At 39.5% G+C, this 17,528-nt stretch overlaps 1 protein-coding gene across 2 annotated transcripts in view; it reads left to right on the top strand.

Moving 5' to 3' along the window:
• The window catches only part of C1H12orf42 (chromosome 1 C12orf42 homolog), a 252,140-nt gene that overhangs the window by 49,475 nt on the left and 185,137 nt on the right, over positions 1-17,528 (top strand). For both annotated transcript variants that reach the window (XM_073323517.2, XM_073323524.2), the window contains one exon: positions 9,534-9,717. In XM_073323517.2, coding sequence (XP_073179618.1) covers positions 9,534-9,717 — 184 coding nt within the window. The remainder of the gene's footprint in view (positions 1-9,533; positions 9,718-17,528) is intronic.

Here is a 17,528-nt window from a genome sequence, read left to right as displayed (position 1 = left end):
TATTGTATTACTTATAAAAACTGTCTCTTTGAAGTAACTAACTTAGGTTACACCTTAATACTACCTTCCCTGTTGTTTATTGCTAATTTCCAGTAGACACACACATTTGCACTAATCCAAATGTTATAATTACATTCAATAAAGTCACGGTGACAAGGTATTTCTGAATTCCTTCCTGCAAAAGAGATCTTCATTTCATAATCATTTTTGTATATCATTGGTTTATAGCCTGGAATTGTTATATAAATGGTGCACAAAAGGCGGATTATTTTTTCATCTGTAGTTCATCTTCTTAAGTTAGTTCACAGTATGCTTGTATTGCATAACTTGAATAAAAAAGCTTTTATTTCCCTTTAGTTTTGTCCTCTACTTTTGATTGGCTAATAATTTATTATCCAAAAATTGTATTTGACTTTTTGGATAATACTTATTGAAGCCCATATTCTACAAAATCCATAAGCATGTGCTTAACCTTCAAGCATGTGAGTAGTATGGGACGGTTCACATGGTTAAATTTAAACATGTGCACGAGCGTTTTGCTGAATCAGGGCCTGAGTGAAAATCTTCTGAGTACCAATTCAGAGACCAGTTCTCGGCTACTGATATTGTATTTTCATTTCATGTGTAGGTTCCATCTCTTACTATTAAATATTAGTAAACTAGGGTCCTATCCTGTGAGATGCTCAGCGCCTGTGATTCTAAGTGTTAGAATGGATGACTGCTAACGATCAGGCCCCAACACTGTATTTTACTTGGTAATATAGCTGATAGAAAAAGAGCAGAAACTTTCCACACATTTTTTCACAAAAACTTTCATTGAAAGTCAAAACAAGTTCATCACCTTTACTTCACACATGTATTCATCTGTTTGTGTTCTAAGCTGTGAATTATTTCCTATTGCAGATGGCTCCAAATGTCTTTTTCAGATTGCTTTTTTTCTCTCTACATGTAGCTGTTTAGCTTTCATCTCTACTGTGCATTTCACCTAATCGACCATTTTGCCTGTTGTAAAGTGCTATATAGAATTTGCATAGAGAGGTGGTTGTGTAAATGTCAATTCTTTTAAAGGCAGTATTTGGTTTGTGGAAGTATTTGGCTTGTGGACAAATACAGATGGTCAGAGTTGACTTTGTTAAATTAATTTGTCATAAGGCTCGCCAGGTGGTTGATTCATATACCTAGGCGGATCTCTACTTTGTGTATCTCCTAAAGTCTACAGGAGACTGGCTCCCCTCCTAAGAGTGTAGAAGATACGCATTAGTGAGATTCTTCTTCTGCAGATCTTAGGACATCAGGAGGAAGGGGGAGAATTGCCCCCTCCCCCAGTTTTATTCACTACCCAGAATTGTGTTATGATTATTTTAAAACTAAGGAAATTCTCACACATACAAAAATGTGTTTAAGTGTAGTTAAGGTTGCAATAACTGTCAGTGAAATGAGCTCACTCCCCTTGCCCGCTTTTACACATACACACTCTCTCCTCCCTTCTTCCCAGTCAAGACTGTACACCAAATAGTGAAGAAAAGTTAGTTGACATTGTTTCTGTTTTTCATTGAAGTTTGAAATTTCAGTGAAAATGTGCATGTAAATTTTCAACTAGCCACTAGGTTAAATTCCATCAGGTATTTCCCTGTGGAGTAGCCATGACTCTATAGTACCCCACCAAAGCCTACAGGGACCTAAGCACATGGTGTTCACAAGAGGTTCAATTTGAGGATGCTGCTGCTTCTGTTACTTAGGATCCTCTTTGCTCATTTCAGTGTCATGCTTTCTGGTTCCTACTGACCAACATTTGCCAATTCTATCTGCTCCTATAAGCAGAAGGGTTGTTAAGGCCATAAGTGTGAACGAACCTCTCTCATATCCCTATTAACTACTTCATAAAACATCTTTTTATAAAACTTTCATAAAACATAACATTTGTCAGGGTAACAATGCTCCTGCATTGTTTAATGAACATGTCATCATATTAGTTTCCAATACCTAGAAACAGAGCTGCAACTTTTGGTCTGAAATATGATTTTGTCAGTTTGTTAAAAAAACGTAGGGTCCAATTCTGCACGATGGGGAACATAGTGAAGTCAATGGATGCTGAAGGCATTCAGCACAGCAAAAAAAAATGGATCTTAAAGGCAAGATCTGCAGTCAATACTACGGCAAGATGACTCCCATAAAGGTCATTGTGAGTTTTGTTTAAGTAAGAATGGCAAGACTGGGATCTTAGTGTTACTTTAATATGGCTTTTGTGTGTTGATAAAAATGCAACTTCTCATACAAGTTGCATGAGAATTGATATTTAACTTTTTGGCCTCTAAGAAATTATACTTTGACATTAAGTTTAACTTTCCTGGCTAATGAAATTATCTTGATGGAACAGCCCAAGTAAATAATAAATACAGTAATTCTTCTTTGCCTATTGTGTGCTTCTACTATTCATAATTTTTAGGACCATAGATATTAGATACACTTACGTAAGACTTAACGAACAGTAATTATCTTTTGGCTAAAGAAAAAGCCCAAACAAATGCTAAGCTGCATTATCGCTTGGCTTCTGACATGAGCTGATAATCAGATTTTCTTGCTTAAATCCATGGTGCTTGAACAATGCTACCCACTGTCTGTCCTTCCTGATATTACCCTTAATTAGAAAGAACAGAAACACAAATCTGAATTATTTCAAAATCTGGTTTCCATGGTCAGTGGTTGGAAGGGCTTAACTTTATTACAAATAAACCTGGCTTTATTGACTAATGAAATCTGAAATACTAGGCCTGTAATAGTATGGTGTTTACATACTGAAAAATCTTGTGTGGGCAAAGTGTTTCGTAATAAATCTTTAAGTAATTGAATTATGATTACTTCACCCAAAAAAATAAAACCAGAAAATGAGCATCTTAGGAAGTTCTGTACCACAGTTCAGATCTTTAATATGTGGACCTATTTTACAAGCAAGAAGACTGTGTTCATGGCATAGTTTATTTATTTTTTACTCACTATGTCAGACTTTGAAGATAGCTTTATTGCATTTTGAGGATGTCTCTTTTCTCCCATGTGTCTTTCGTATTTCCTTTTTTTAAAACCCCACTTGCATGTATTGGTTCCTTATTTTCAAAGCACATAAGGACAATTACTAAATCATTATTCTTTGGACATGGGCATGGGAGATATATGCATTTGGGGTTTGTGAGGCTAGGGACTTGGAGCAGTTTACGTTAGCCAAGTAGTATTATCCTCCTTTTACTGATAGGAAAATTGAGGTATGGGCCCATTAAGTGATTTGCCCAATGGCATTCAAGAAGCCAGCGGCAAAGATAAGAATAGAGCCCAAGTCTGATTCCAAGTCCTGTGCTCTAACCATTACCAAATGATGCCTTCCTCAGAGGATACCTTCTCAGGAGTGGACAAGACCTGATTTATATGTCCACATTGTGTCTTTCATTTCAGTAAAGTTTGTTACAGCAGATTCTCAATTGTTGGGTACACACTCGTTTTAATGAATGCAGTCTAATAAATTTCACCATTTAAATATATATATTATATATATAGTTCTTTCAGCCTAATAAGTCATTTGCTCAGTTATTTGATTGAATATCATTACTCCTAGATTAACCAATTCCTCCCCAAATCTCACTTACTGTTTCAGGTTCAAGTTCCTTGCACAGTGAATACTTTTCTATCCATTTTGATGAAAAAAGTAATCAGCTCTGTTAGTACAATAAGAAAATAGGAGGTTTTTAAATGTGTCATCTCCTCTGGCTGGGTTTTGCTAAATGAAGTCTTAAATGCAGTGGTAAGGTGCAGCAAAACAGGAAAGGAAGCCCACTGGTTTTGTTGATTAGCATCAAGGCCAGGTACTGATGTTCTATAGGGAAGTGATAGCATCATCTTGTGGGAAGAGAATAGTAACAAGGAGGATAAATGTACCTGAAAGGACTTCATGTCTGAAAGCAGGCCAATAGCCAGCCAAATAAGTGTGTGTATGTATGCACAATAGGGGCGTTATAATAATTGGGCCTACAAATTTACCCCAATTGTGATCTCCGTTGTAAAGTTCATAAATTCTCATGATAACCTATAACAACAAACGTTGACGGGAAAAGGTCCAAAATGGCAACAGACTGAATTAGTCTAAACAAAAAGTCCTACTGATATAACACAGACTGTGTTGTGATCATGCCTAGTAAGCAAGAAAACTGTGGAACCAGAAATCAGTGAACCAAAATTGGTCAGAAACTAGGCCTAACTGGTGGACAAAATAATGATGGGATGGGCAATTCTGTTCAGCACACCCCTTTGTGGGTCCTTGAGGAAGGAGACTTTGGGGAGAAAAATTGGCTACTGGAACAAGTTTTCATCATGGCTGCCACCCCAGTCATCTCATGGGATGTCAGACTTTCTTCATCCTGATCCTAAAAGATGTCCTGACCAACCAGGCCAAAGAGAGTTTTTTTAGGAAACAGGATCTGACTTTAACAGCAGCAACTATGACAGCTCCAGCCCATCTCAACTGACGACTTCGCTTTTCCTTCAAATGAACAGTTATCTTTGACACCAGCTAAAAGACTGTCAAGCCAGAGGTATTTTTCTTCCAAAGATTCGCTCCAGCTAAAGGGAAAGAGGGATGCTGTTAAAATGAAATCCTTTCTTAATACTTTGCATTTCAAATGCTTTAACTGTTTTCCCCTTCTTTTCTGTATCTTTAATAAAAAGTTAAAAGGCTGTTTAATGGTGTCCTTGCCATGGTACTAAGCAGGTTAAGGTCTCTGAATACCAAATCCTGAACCTTGTTTAACACTGTTTAATGTTGGACAGTGACTGGGTTGTGTTAACACCATTAGAATCTATCTGCTATCTAAATTTAGTACAACAGGGGACCACCCTTGTGTTTCCAACCTCTGTCCCCACTATGGAAAGCCAGAAGGGGAGAGGGAACTGACCAGCCCATTCTGTTGACTAAATATTCTGGCTGAGGAAGAAGCAGCAGGTGGAAACGTTTCCGTTTTCCTCTGGATGGGAGGAAGACGAGGAGAGGAAGACTACTTTACCCTCCCACTAGGGAAGAGGAACCAGCGGCGGGTGGGGGGAAGCCGATCGTCCTGCAGAGAAAGGCAAATAGTCGACTCGCAGCCTAGGTGATTCTCCTCCCATCAGGTGCTGGTGTGGAAAAATTATAAACTGAAAAATTGGGGGGAGAGGGGATTTTTTCTTCTTTTCTAGTTTGGTCAAAAAAGAGACAATTTTTCAATGAAAAAAATACATTTTCCCATTGAATAGCCTCTCTTACTTTGCAGTGCTGGTAATTTAGCATCTGTAGAGCAGTAAAAGTGTGCTCAGTGCTTTAAAGCCTCCTCACTCTCACTTCTGAAGTATTTAGCAGGCATAAATGCCTGCCCAGTTTACGCTGTTGTGGTGATCTTTCAGCAGGGCATGATTTTGGAGCCACCCCAAAAATCAAGAGAAAAAGACGTCCCAAATAATAATTAAATACAGTGAACAAGCCAACCCTTTTCCCCAATACATCACACTTGTTTTATAATCTCATATTTAGCATTTGTTAATGTATCAGGGTACATGCAAAACTTGCACCAGGATCTGGAGGTTTTGTTTTCATGTCTTTCTTTCTTTCCTAGCAATAAATAAATAAATAAAATCAATAATTTATGGCTTCACTAGGTGCTTTACTTATAATAAACAGTTATAAAGAAGCCAGCAAGAAAACCACAGTGATCTTGGCAAACTAACCATTGAAAAGTACAGGTGCTAGGAGTGTGTATGGGGCTAAAGCAAACACTTAAAAAAAAATCAAAAGAAGGTGCCTTTCATTCTGAGAAATGTATTTAAGTATTTGCAATCCACAACCGATAGCACGTAACGCCACTTTGCTTTATTCCTTGACAAAGGGAATAGCTTGTGGTAACAAGCAGATGCTTGAGTGGTCTGGGTAGCATGAGATGTACCATCAGTCAAGAAAATCAATATTTACTGTTCTAGTATCTTTGTGGTGTGGGAGTCTGCCTTGTTTAAAAAGAGGATTGTGTATAATATACAAGGCCTGGCTTTTAGTTAATCAAAAGAGAAGTGTTATTGAAAAGGGCGCATTCTTTACAATGAGTCACATTTAACCCCTAGAAGTTCCATATTTCTTTCTAGTCTGCTTATAAATTTTGCATAAAACACACTGAAAAATAATGGAATTGTTAAATTTGAAATCTGATTGCAGTCATATTTCTTTTTCAAATATACTTAAGCTAAATAATGTGCTTTGTGTGGGATGGTAAAAACTCTGTTTCTATACCTGCTGAAAATGTGAGTGCTTTGTAAAAATGTGGGAACCTCTAAACACTGAGCCTTGCTAGCACAGCAGTTCTAACCCCTGATTCCCAGCTAGAGTCTACTTTGTGCACATCAAAAGGATCACAACAATAAGAACTGAAATATGGGTCTCAAGGAAAAAAACTTTTGACCTCAAGGAAACACAGTTTTATTGAATAATAAAATAAAAAGTTGCATAACTAGACTTATAGCAATAATGGTTTAATACTCTATACATCAATTTTGAGACTACCCTTCATTGAAAAAGTTCAGAACTCCATTTTGCTTTGAAAATTTTTTTTTTTTTGGCTATGAACTAATCAATTGTAACTTCTTATGTGACCTTTTTCTAGTCTAAGGCTTTCAACTGTAATTTATCATTTTAGATTTTAGGGGAAAATGTATCAACAAGGAAAAGAAAGCTAGAGATAGTCCATACTGTTCACAATTTCCATATGCTGAATGTAGGCAAGTTATGTGAAACTGGAAGTGACAAAAACAACAAGGAGTCCGGTGGCACCTTAAAGACTAACAGATTTAGTTGGGCATAAGCTTTCGTGGGTAAAAAACCTCACTTCTTCAGATGCATGAAAGTGACAAATTGCATTCAATGCAGGGAATGCAAATTCTTGTCAATTGTTAACTGCCTTGTTTAGGTTTACAGTTCTCACTCTTCTATCACTGTCTCATTCATTATGAAGTCTCAGTTCATGATTCCATAGATTAACTTGTATTTCAGATTACAGTTTAACAGGGGCTTTAAACCTGTATTTTGTAAAAATATCAATGCATTGGCAAAAAAACCCCAAATGTGAAATATAAAGTTTGAGTACTATTGTAATTTTTCATTGTGGTTTGTGGAAAATTGGAGTGACACAGAAAGAATAGTAAAAGTTCGTAAATCACTCCTTTTTCACTGGATGTCCTCAATTTTTTGGACCCCTTTAGCAAGAAAGCTACAATACTCTGGAATCTCTGCATTGTCCACATTGTTGCTTCACATGTGCTGATCTTGAGGATATCAGTTAAACATAGGTAGCATTTGTCTATAGACAACATTATAACCTTTAAGCCATAAAGGAAATTGAGGAGGTGAAGAAATATGTAATACTTCTTTTAAAGAAGCAAATATTGTCCTGCAGAGTTCACAGCCCTTACATTTCAGCATTGTGTTAGTACATGAGAACATGAAAGTGAAGTTGACTAGAAACTTGCTAGTCTACTTCATTGTCTAAAATTATGATTATTATTGTTTATTTGTATTGTGGGAAGACCTATGAGTCCTAGGCATGTACCAGAGCCCTGTTGTCCTATGTGATGTACAAATAAAAAACAAAAAGCTGGTCCCAGCCCCAAAGAGTTTACAATCTAAGTATAAGGCAAGATACAACAAACAGATGGGGGAAAGGGGACAAGGAAACAATGAGACAATATTGGTCAGTACCATAGGCTTTGATCTTTGTATACCAGTTGCCCAGCTGATAATTTTTTGTAGGCATCACAGCAATGGAGAGTGTGAAGGAGGACAAGGAGGTAGTTTTGTGGATGTTTATGTGGAACTCTTCCCAAGTGTGAGGGGCAGCACAGAAGAAAACCGAGAGAACAATTAGGACCATAGGATTTTTATCCTGACAATTCGCCATTAAGGAACAGTAAAGATACAAGATCTCATTCCACTCAATCCTGGGTAGATGGAGTCCATTTGAAATAGGAGGAGAGCTCTAGTCTGGAGTGCATCTGTGTATGGGTGAGGTTACCAAATCGGTAACCAGCATCCTGAATCTGCAAGTAATGGAAGTGTAACCAGGTGCAGACTCACCGGCGGCGCCTCCTGCTGGTCATCTCAGGGAATTAGTGTTCCAACCTCCAGAGTGCCCTCTTTAGGCCAGTGTCTCACTTTGCTGCTGGCTCCCATGTCCCTCCCAGGACCCCGCTGCCCCTTTCACTGGGTGCTACCACCTGGCGGTACCCCACAGTTCTGGGTCTCCCACTCCTAGGGGAACCCCCACCTAGTATCCCTACCTCACCTCAGTTGTAGGCTCCTGCCAGTCACCAGCTAGCCCCCACACCCTGGGCCAGACTGCAGTATGAGCCACTCATCACAGGCAAGGTTGGGTTTGGACCTGCTGCCTCTGCCTACCTGTGGCTGTCCCTGCAACCCCCGTACCCAGTAGGCCTTCCCAGGCCTGTAGCCTGAGGCTTTCCTAGGCCAGAACTCCCCAGCTTCCTTGGCCTTTCCCCACCCCTGCTCCAAATGAGGTCCTCTATTCAGGTCTCTGCAGCCAGGTCCCTCCCTCTCAGAGCTAAAGAGAGAGTGCTTGTCTGCTCCTGGCTTTTATAAGGCCCGCTGGGTCTGTTTGGGGCATGGCCCCCAGTTGCAGCTGCTCTGCCAATCAGCCCAGCTCTTCCCCTGCCCCAGCCCTCTTCTAGGGCTATCTTAAACCCCTCTGGGCCTGAGTGGGTGTCGACTCCGCCACAGGAAGTGAATGAGGCTTTGTGTGGTTGCAGTGGCCCACGCACAAAGTTAGTTGCAGGATTATGACTCTGGGTCAGTAAATCTGATAAATGTTAGTCCAGCAAAAGCCGAAACACATTCTCCAATAGCAAACAATATAAAGGGGAATTAGACAAAACCTAGTCCTTATGCCTGTATTCCATAAAAACCTCAGCTCCTAAAATCTACACAACTATTGAGATGGGGCAACATTTAACTTCCAAAACAATTACCCCAATTGCTAGTGAACTATAGACTCCTCTGTTCTGCTGCTGTTTGCTCTTGTTTGGTCCCCAAGCCTGTAAGCAAAAGCATTAATTAGACCCCCCTGTACAAACATGGAGTCTCATTTAATCGGTGCAGGAGTGTGTGCTAGGCTCATAACCTGGGCTCTCCTGCTTAACCGAGTGAGAATGTTAAATGGTCCAGCCTATGGTACTTTAAAAACAAATCTTTAACAGAAAATGAATTCTCTTACATGACAATTAATGATATTCATTCTAATGTATATACCTCAAATCAATACATGGTTTTCTTTCCTGTATGTAGAGGATCTCAACTTCAAGTTCTTAGAATTTAAAGAATGGAAAATGAGCTAGAAAATACTGGTGATTCCTCTACCCTTTCAATTGTTGCTGTTGGCTTAATCCATTGAATAGCAGAGTGGTGGCTTTTTTTGCACACACAGAAGACTGGTGGATTCTCACTCTTGTTTTTCTTTCCCCAGCACAATCGTCACCATGAGAGACCTTCATTACTATGCCCCAGGTTTACAGCTCATATGAAAATTTCACCTGGTATCCTTGCATCTCCCCAGATGCTCAGCACCAAGTTCCGGGGCTTTCCAGTCAAACAGATGAGTCAAAACAAGAAAAATTTCACAACTCAGAGAAACACCTGGAGAGATTCAGGTAAAATATTTGTGCTTTAAATAATAGTCTTATAAAACTGTCAGCAATACAAATGTGAACCTCTGTTGTCATCTCACTTTGTTTCCAAAAGTATAATGGAGAATGTAATAGAGAAAATAAAGACCTATGACTACTTTGTGCGTTCTGTTGTATTGCACACCCACACAGAGTATATACTCTTAAGTACATTAACTTTGAAAAAAATACTATCTTGCAGGCCCACAGTATACCTGAGAAGAGCATTATTTGCAATAACCACACTTTTTGTCATTTAATTCTGGTACTGTACATGGTGGCAGTACAATTCAATGGTATAGTATCTTCAGTAATCAACACCAGTCCTGTATATTCAAAACAAAAATGTAGACTGTATTATTTCTAAATGGCAACAATTGTAGATGTATCCAAAATTAGAATTGACAACGAATTCACACACTTACTTCTTACCATTAAAGATCTGAGTGTACATAGGATACCACTTTTGAGGAGCTGTTAACTTTATAATGGTGATCACTGTAACCATCATCCCAAATAGATTAATAAAATTTCAGGCTAAATGGGGCTATTGTGATAATCTGGTTTAGCCTCTTGCACAGTCCATTAATTTTCACCCAACAACTCCTGAATTAAACCAATCACTTGTGATTGAACTAGAGCCTAACTTTTAGAAAGACATGGAGTCATGATCTGAAGATTTAAAGTGACAGAGAATCTCTCCTTGGTAATCTGTTCCCATGGTTAAACCACTCTTACTGTTAAAAATCGGTGCTATATTTTCAGCTTAAATGTGTCTAACTTCAACTCTCAGCCAGTGGATCTCATTATACAACAAAAATACAGCATTGATTGACCCAATTGCCAGTTTATTTTTTTCATGTGTACATATCTGCCTTTTGAACTATTGTTGTTGTCCTATATTGTATCAGGTCAGTCTGCCAGTAGACTTTGTGTTCTTAATGTTTTCGTGATATGTTTGTATGGTTTGGCATAAAATCTCACTGACTTCAGGAGTGGGTGCAAGTGCACCAGAAACATGTCATATTGATTTTCATGAATACTATGTCCTATGTCTTTGAAAGAGCCATGACGACACCTCAGCCTACAAAACCTACTTAAGAATATTGCCTTGAGTTGTTAGGACTCTGCAGGAGGCGTTGTGTAACCTTTTAGCTGTCTCTGAAAAGCAGAAGCTCTAGTTAGTCTCTTCCCAGTAGTCTAGGGTCAAATGTTTACTCAGCAGGTGTCAGACATTTTCTCTATAGTCTTCAGCTTCAAAGGAGAATTGGTGTGAGGCCAAATGCCAAGTGCTGTGGAAATTCCTCCTGATATACTAAGGGCTACAGTTTATCTCAAATGACTGCTTAGAAAGGGCACAGGTTCACCCCAGGGAGTCTCAGTTTAAGAGGCTCAAATTTAGGACCTGTCTCAAATTCTTCAAATCTGAGTGGAAACTATTTAACAACAGGTGTCTGGAAAATGCATGAAGAATATGAGGGTTTCTACACTAAGGCTATTTGGTCTGAATAGGAAATGAAGTTTAATTGTTACATTTCCCAGATGGAGCGATCTTTGAGATTTTTCTGGAAAGTATTTTGAAGATTATAGACCAAACATTACATAAGCCTAGCCACCACAGTAATATACATGAAAAATCAGAATATGCTTTTGTGTTTGTAGATAATTAGCTAGTATGTGTTCTATAGCAGAGAATTAATTGACCAAAATGCTCCCATGCTGTATGTAAACATATTCCAAAATAATAGTGCATCAGAAGGGAAAGCCCTGGGTATAACCAGTGAGCTATACAAATCAGTTGATCCACAGGGGTGGCTAGGAATGCTTTTGGAAAATATGTGAGTTAAAAAGTGTATACAGTTCTTTTTGTAAATTCTTAGAGGAATATGCTTATGCATCTTTTCTTGATTAATGTGCAAGTCACATATGGAGGCTGATGTAATGCAAAATCAAGGTTAAATTACTAAATATTGTTGCTGCAATTTTTATGCTCTTTCATTATGGGCAGCACAGGTAGCAATGCCTACGGTAAAGTTTGCCCAACACTTCCCATTGTAAGCAACTGAAAACAGGGTCTTAGAACACTGCCAAACTTTAACGGTTTGGACTGAAATGTTTTATGTTGGGTGTCTGTCTCAGGCCATTTTGTTTGTTTGTTTCCTGTTTGTGTTTTGTTTTTGAAGTGTATGTTCAAATGGTTCGGCTGTTTCTGAAAAAGATGTTAGGGGAAATACGTTCTTTTGCCCATGTTAAAAAGCAATTTATTGTAATAGGGACTTAGAATTTGGTGTGTGTGTGGGGGGGTCATGCTGGTGACAAGAATGTGCCTTTTGTTGTCTTCGTGAAAAACTCACCCCCATTTGGCAGTTGTAGATGTCTGAAAAATCTCAGTTCACATGTGCTCAGTGGAGACTTGTTGGAATTTGGCAGCTAAATTCTGCCTTCACAAAGCATGCCCCTTCCACTTACAGCTCCTACATGTGGCCAGATTGTAGGGTTGCCATCTCTGAGATGCACTGCTTGTCCCCACCAGCCTTACCCTCCTCTACTCCTCTGCCCCGCTCATTCAAGCAGGAGTGCAGGTGGGGGACTGGGGGCAGTTCAAGTTCTCTTTTCCTCTTACCTTCCCACTACCCCCTACACCAACCCCCTCTCAGGAGCCCCTACCTCCCCGACCCCAATCCCTGTTTCCAACGCAAACTTGCCGGCGAGCCTCGGCCCATCCCAATTCCTGGTCCCCAGTGCTGGAAGGAGCCACTGCAGCTTCAGCAGGTTGAGGGCCTGGCACTCAGAGCAGGACCTAGGTGCTGGGCTGGTCATGCTCTGCTCCTAGCCATGCAATGTGTGCTTGCTGGTAATTTACAAGATCACTGCATGACTGGCCAGCTTACAAGGGAATGTTGGTGCAGTGGAAAAAAAAACCCCTAGCATGTTTTCATCATTGACTGGCAAGGCACTACAAAAACCAGCTGGGTGGCAACCTAGACTTTACATGCTCCATCCCTAGACTGAACATGCTTCAGCCCAAGAGTGGAGGGATGAGCTCTGCTCTGCAACTGCTCTTCTCAGCTGCCCAGGGTTACTGTGGCCGCAGGCACAGGAGTTGAGAGCATGGAGAAAGTCTCCCCTGGGCTCTCAGTGCTCCCCCTGCTGACTTCCAGGCTATGAGGATTAGAGGGAAGAAGCTACCTGACTTTAGTGGACAACAGGGGAGGAAAATTATGGTGTACTGTGGAACACCAGCAAAAATAATTAGAATAATCAAGGATCTATATGATAAAGCTGAATGTGCAGTCAGAGATAGTGTCATCACCAGCGCATGGTTTGCAGTTACAACTGGAGTAACACAGGGGCGTATTATGTCCAAATTTTTGTTTGCACTGGTTACTGACTAGCCATGAGGAAAGTAACTGCAGACGGCAACTGAGGAATTTTATGGACAAATGATAAAGCATGATGAGCAAATGATAAAGGATAACTTCGTTTGTGGTGATGACATTGTCCTGTGAAGTTTAACATATCACTTAATGGAAGAAAAGACCCAACTTTTGTTTACAGCAAAACAAGTTTTTTTATCAACAAGGGGAAGACAAATGATATGGCCATTTCTATCCCAAAAGTAATTATCAGAGTGGATGACAAAACACTAGAAGTCATTTTACCTATTTGGAGTGCAATGAGGGTAACATCATGCTAGATGTCAAGCAACGAATAGCAAAAGCACCAAACAACTTTCATACACTTGAAAATATTTGAAAGTAGCATAATTGGCACTGACACATATGTACAGATTTTTAATACTGGCATCATGTCTGTCCTCCTTTATAAAGCAGAGTCATGGACATCTACAACAGAAATTGGTAAGCTCAATTCATTCCAAAATAAATGCCTGCAGAAGTTTGTCCGAGTCCATTAGAATTTCTTGCAATATCAGAAATTGTACGTAGAGCAAAGCATCAAATACGGTAAGGAGACAATGATGCATGTATTTAGGACACACTTTAAGGATGCCACCACCAAGACTTCCATGGCAAGTGATAATGTGGACATGGCCTGGAAAGAATCAGAGAGAGGGCAACCTAGCGAAACGCAGAACAACAGAGAAAGAAGCCAAATTCACCAATGTGGCACTCAGAAACCTGAACGGACCAGCCCAAAATAAATGGTGGAAATTGGTGGACTCTCTATGAATCTGTGGATGCAGGAGGATACAGAAAAGAAAGAAGGTATTAATGTGTATGTATGTGTATGTGTTTTGACATGAGATATGTTGCTACATCAATGCATTCTAGAGTTCATACAGTCATTTAGTTTGCCATCAACTGATGGAGTTAGTCTTTTTATTCAAAACCATACATTTCTATTCCACATTCCAAGTCTAGGGAGCATAAAATTCAGCCAAATTCTTATGATGGTATATTTTGATAAAAGTAGCAATAAGATGAAAAATAAGAAGAAATTAGGTCAAAGAGATGTGTGAAGGGAACAAATCAGTGGAGAATCATGAAGACTAGTTGGAAGGCTTTATATAAGATTCTGAAACAGAGGTGGAGTCAGCTGATAGCTGTTGAGAATGCAGCAAAGTGTTCCTGCTGTCAGACACATATGAGGAAATGATCTCCCATGTTTTTGGAGTTAGTTTGTTGGATATGGCATGCTTATTTCCTGATTCCTGGTAAAGTGGAGAGGAGAAAAAAAAAAAAGGTTCCCTGGACATATGTCTTTGGCTCAAGCAAAGGCAGATCTTATGCTTTATTATTTATGGTGATAGTTGATTCAACTGGGTTCTGAATCAGATTAAAATTAGCTACAAAGAACCAGGGAAACTTGCTGTCTCGCCCACTCAGTTTTGTGCTTCACAAGAGAGAGCTCAGGCCCCTATACAGTGAAGCATTTAAGCACATAAAAAGGTAAGCACGTGTGTTAGAACATTGCTGAGCAAGGTTGAATGGAAGCTCATGCTTTGCCATGAGGCCCGAAACATTTCCATGTCCTTGATGCCTGAAGCCTTTTGCTCGGTCAGAAAGAAGTCTGCAGTCTTGCTCTTAGTGGAAGATGCTGTTTTTCCAAAATAAATTTTTGAGTTAGTTATCCCAGATAATTGTCTGATTACTTTATGCAGGCATCAACAGGCTGATTTACAGTCCACCCACACAGCAGCACAACTGCCTTTCACGAGCCGGCAGAGAGAGCCTTTTATTATTTGGTAGTAGTTCGGTTTATCTGGCGGAATGATGCAAATACAAACAGGAGGCTTAACTCTCAGAAACATTCAGGAAGCATCCTTCAGGAAGGGGTGTCATCAAAGTCCCCATGCTGCTGTACACATATAAATGCTCCCTCTTTTGTTCCTGCAGGACTCCAAAGAATAAAACCAAAACACAAAGCGGAGGAGGCACCACTGAGTGAATGCAACACTGTTTCCTTAATCCATGTGGATCAAAAACATGAACGTTTTGATTCTGTAAAGAATCTTCCTCAGCATGCTGGATGAATCACATGGATTAATAAAACACTGTTGAATTCACTCAGTGGTGCCTCCTCTGCTTTGTATTTTCTTTTTTTAGCCTTTGGAACCCTGCAGGAACAAAAGAAAGAGAATTTATATGCGTACCATAGGCACTGGGTCTCTGATAAAACTCCCCCGGTATAAGGTATGTTTCCTAAATTTTTCTGCATACCAATATGTGTCTCGAATTTTTCTATGTGCTAAGCCCTTGGTTTGTTTTAATATTTATATTGATCATCTTGAGCTTCAAAATCTATGTACTGTGGATTTTTTTGTTTGTTCCTGCTTTAAGAGAGTGATGCAATTAAAACCATGCATTGGAAGACTCATAATTTAAACTGTGTGTTGTGGTGCAAAAAACTACATGTCATTTCAGTCACTTGCAAAAGAGTGGATGGAGGTTGTTGTCAGGGGTCCTTTCAGAGAAATGCTCAACTCTAATGACTTTCAGACCCATGGTGCAACTTGCTATACATTGAGGCCTTTAGGCTGGGAGGTGCTGCCCTTCCAATATAGATTTTTTTTTAAATTCTCATTCTACATATTCATGCATTTTATATAAAAAATATGTACACTTAAAATATATCCTAGTTCTATAAATGTAACAAATTGTGAAACCATGTGATAAACTGCAATTGTCATGTACCTTTGATCGCTTCACCTGTACTCTGTCTTCATCTCCCCTTACTTTTTACAGAAGCCAACCTCCACAAAAGTATTCCCTTCTGTTTCTCAAATGTGGAATTCACTTCTCCCTCCCATTATACTGGCCTAAGGCCCAATATGGGCAATATTCAGTCTCTCACCGGTGATGATAGGTTAAATGTCTATATCATTACCCATGAGAGATAAAAGCTGGAGCCCTTATATCATTTGGAAAAGGAAGTTCCCCAGCAACCCGTAGGACACACACAGAACTTGCTTCTTGTCTTGGCTATCCTGATGTATGTGGCTCAAAAGTTGTGACACTTTTATGTACAGAAAAACTATTTTAGAGGTGTTTTAGATTTCAGTTTTAATGTTTGTCATTCTGAACTCTGTACAGTGGATACATGTTAACTATGATGCATGGTTTGAAGTCAGAGGAATAAAAAATAGTCCAAATTAAACACTCTCTAAAATAGCTCTTCTGTATAATGTGTAGCATACACAGAATGTGGGTTGTAATATAAAGATTTTTATCAGCATTCTATTTACCCACTGACTTCAGTGGGTTTGCACTGGTGTAGCTGAAAATCTTGCCCATCGTCTTTTAGCCTATGGAAACTCCACCTGTGGGGATCACTAGGTTAAGCTGAGCGGACCAAGCCCTTATGGAAAGTAACTTGGTCTGATATAGCAGTCTGACATGCATATGAATAGGAAATCCACGCCTTCAGTCCCCTGGATACCACAAAAAGGTGTATCCTGGTATCTGACTTTAGGTTATCTCCTCAGTACGTGAAGTTCCTTCCGAGGGGATGTAGGTGCCATCACAACTCAGTCTGTGTTGTAGCATAGTAAGTTTCTATTTATGAGCTCTTTGTGTTCCCCTTTAATAATGAGTTAGGGATTCTGACTCCAAACTAGAAAAACACTTAAACCCATGTTTAAGTACTTTCCTGGAGATTGGGTCCTCCGTTCTTGTGGGCACCCCTCGTGTAAGGCCAAGAGTTTTAAAAAATGGGTGCCTTAAGTTAGGCTCCTAAGTCTATATTGAGGCACCTGATGATTCTCAAGTGCTGAACACCCAACAGCTTCCATTATCTTCACTTGTTTATGTAGTCAAATTTTAGGCTACTAGAATTGGTGAGTTCCATCCTCCAGATGCTAAAAATCCTTCTCTAAATACAGCATTTCCTGTGTGTTCAGGACAGCCCAATTTGCAGTCAAAGGCCTGAAGGCCATTGTGGTGCTGGAATTGTACCTTTAATATCTACTATAATTATTAACTGACTGTCTGACCTGTAAGAGAACTTGTTCCATATTTAAACCATTGGTATTTATTATGACATAGCAAAACCCATTTTGAACGAACAAACAAGCCCCCAGCCATTTTTGCTTTATTTCTGTTGATATACTGACTTGACAGGTCATTGTAGCCTAAGAGAATTATAGCAAAGTGGTTCCTCTGTTTCTGTAGGAGTTTGTGTTGCCAGCTCTTGCAATGTTAGCATGAGTCTCGCTGTAGTTGATATTTTGCTTAAAGCTCCAGCTACTGGATGCAATTAACTACAAGAGAATCTCAGCTTTCATTAAAGGAGAAATTAACTTGCTAGCCCTTATGGTTGCAGAGCAAAGCTTGAAA

Source organism: Lepidochelys kempii, chromosome 1 (genome assembly GCF_965140285.1).
Source record: "Lepidochelys kempii isolate rLepKem1 chromosome 1, rLepKem1.hap1, whole genome shotgun sequence".
In the NCBI taxonomy this organism is placed as follows: domain Eukaryota; kingdom Metazoa; phylum Chordata; order Testudines; family Cheloniidae; genus Lepidochelys; species Lepidochelys kempii.
This window is presented reverse-complemented; position numbering and strand designations above follow the sequence as displayed.